Source organism: Pelodiscus sinensis, chromosome 1 (genome assembly GCF_052426305.1).
Source record: "Pelodiscus sinensis isolate ZL-2025 chromosome 1, ASM5242630v1, whole genome shotgun sequence".
Classification (NCBI taxonomy): Eukaryota; Metazoa; Chordata; order Testudines; family Trionychidae; genus Pelodiscus; species Pelodiscus sinensis.
The window spans coordinates 360,300,727-360,303,237 of NC_143052.1; the positions used below are offsets into that span (position 1 = coordinate 360,300,727).

Sequence of the window (2,511 nt, forward strand, 5' to 3'; positions counted from 1 at the left end):
GACCCCAAACGGCCACTTGTGCCCCTTGCTCCCACGTGGCGGCCTGGCTGAGTGGTGCAGAAGTTAGCCGAGTGCCACGGCGGGAGGCAAAGGACGTTATGGAGGCAACAGCGCCACCCAGAGGCAAACGTTTCAGCATTACAGAGTCACAGACATTGGGCTACTATATATATGATGCCAAAATATCTTTTTTGAGGTGAGGAGACCACATCTGTGCACAGTATTCAAGATGTGGGCGTACCATAGTTTTATACAGGGGCAGTAAGATATTCTGGGTCTTATTTTCTATCCCTTTCCTAATAATTCCTAGCATCCTATTTGCCTTTTTGACCGCCGCTGCACACTGCGTGGAAGTTTTCAGAGAACTGTCCACGATAACTCCAAGATCTCTTTCCTGATTTGTCGTAGCCAAATTAGCCCCCATCATACTGTACGTATAGTTGGGGTTATTTTTCCTGATGTGCATTACTTTACACTTATCCACATTAAATTTCATTCGCCATTTTGTTGCCCAATCACTCAGTTTGGTGAGATCTTTTTGAAGTTCTTCACAGTCTGCTTTGGTCACTGCTCACCCCTTTCTCCAGATCATTTATGAATAAGTTGAAAAGGATTGGTCCCAGGACTGACCCTTGGGGGACACCACTAGTTACCCCTCTCCAATCTGAAAATTTACCATTTATTCCTACCCTTTGTTTCCTGTCTTTTAACCAGTTCTCAATCCATGAAAGGACCTTCCCTCTTATCCCATGGCCATGTAATTTACACAAGAGCCTTTGGTGAGGGACCTTGTCAAAGGCTTTCTGGAAATCTAAGTACACTATATCTACTGGATCCCCCTTGTCCGCATGTTTGTTGACCCCTTCAGAGAATTCAAATAGATTAGTAAGACAGGATTTCCCTTGCAGAAACCATGTTAACTTTTGCCCAACAAATTATGTTCTACGTGTCTGACAATTTTATTCTTTACTATTGTTTCAATGAATTTACCTCTACAGCTTAAGAACATAAGAACATTGTCTCTCCATCCAGGCGTTTGTACTGTGACCATCACCTGAGACTCTGGGTACATACAAAACATCAGAGGGATATTCCTGTGATACTATTCTGCATCCAAGTTGGACACTTTCTCCCTTTCTCCATGTCCGATTCCAGCAGAAACAACTTCACCAACCCCTCCACCTTCATCCTGCTGGGCATTCCTGGCCTGGAGACGGCTCATGTCTGGATCTCCATCCCCTTCTGCACCATGTACGTCATAGCCCTCTTGGGGAACTTCACCATCCTGTTCATTGTGAAGATGGAGCTGAGCCTCCACGTGCCCATGTACTATTTCCTCTGTATGCTGGTCGTCACCGACCTGGTCCTCTGCACGTCCACCCTGCCAAAAACACTGAGTATTTTCTGGTTCAATTCCAGGGAGATCGATTTCAGCGCCTGCCTCACCCAGATGTTCTTCATTCTCTGCACTTTACTGATGGAGTCTGGGACACTCGTGGCCATGGCGTTTGATCGCTACGTGGCCATCTGTGATCCCCTGAGACATTCCACCATCCTCACAAATTCCACTGTAGCCAAGATCAGCCTGGCCGTGCTGCTGCGTGGTGCCATCCTCACATTGCCCTGTCCCCTCCTGGCCAGGCAGTGGCCATATTGTAGAACCAACGTCATTTCTGAGCCGTACTGCTCACACATAGGTGTGGTGAGCCTGGCCTGCGCTGACATTCGTGTGAGTAGTTACTACGGCCTCTTTCTCCTACTCTGTGTGATGGGGCTGGATGTGATTTTTATCGCTGTCTCCTACACCCAGATCCTCAGGGCCATCTTCCGCCTCCCCACAAAAGAGGCCCGGCTCAAGACTTTTGGGACCTGCATCTCCCACATCTGTGCCATCTTAGCCTTGCACATCCCTGGTCTTTTCGTCTCCTTCACGAACCGCTTTGGCCGGAACGTGCCCTGGCATTTCCACGTTCTCATTTCCAACTTGTATGTGCTGCTGCCCCCCATGCTCAACCCCATCATCTATGGGGCGAGGACCAAACAGATCCGGGACAGGCTGCTCCGGCTCTTTACTCAGAAGGGTACCTAAGGATTTCGCTCGTTGCTCTGGCTCTGAGACTGAGATCAGACAAGAGCTGGTTGGGGACAATGTGCTAGACCCTCTTGTCTGAAATTCTGACTATGGAGTGAAAGTGACATTAAACCAACCCTGGGCTGGCCTGACCGCGCTGTGTCCATGGGACAAACCGAGCAATCGGTCTGTGTTCAACTCAGGGGGCTTCTCAATTTCTAATGCCTGGTAACTGGAGCACTGCAGCCCCTTTCCCTGCCCCATTTATCCCAGCAAGATTCCCTTCACCTCTTCCCCCTAACGTTTCTGCCATCGTTCTACCCCCATCCCTCAAACCACCAGCCCTCCTGCTCACTCCTCACCTCCCCACCCCCATCGCTCACTGGAGTGCCTCCACCTCTGTAACCCACCATCTTAATTTCCTCTGCTGCAGGGCTGGG

General features: G+C 49.5%; 1 protein-coding gene across 1 annotated transcript; it reads left to right on the forward strand.

The window, feature by feature from the left end:
- Positions 1-1,141: 1,141 nt before the first annotated feature.
- LOC142827822 (olfactory receptor 52E2-like) lies at positions 1,142-2,089 on the forward strand. Its single transcript, XM_075923813.2, has one exon. It carries the CDS (start codon positions 1,142-1,144, stop codon positions 2,087-2,089), a length of 948 nt encoding a protein of 315 aa, XP_075779928.1.
- The last annotated feature ends 422 nt before the right edge of the window (positions 2,090-2,511 follow it).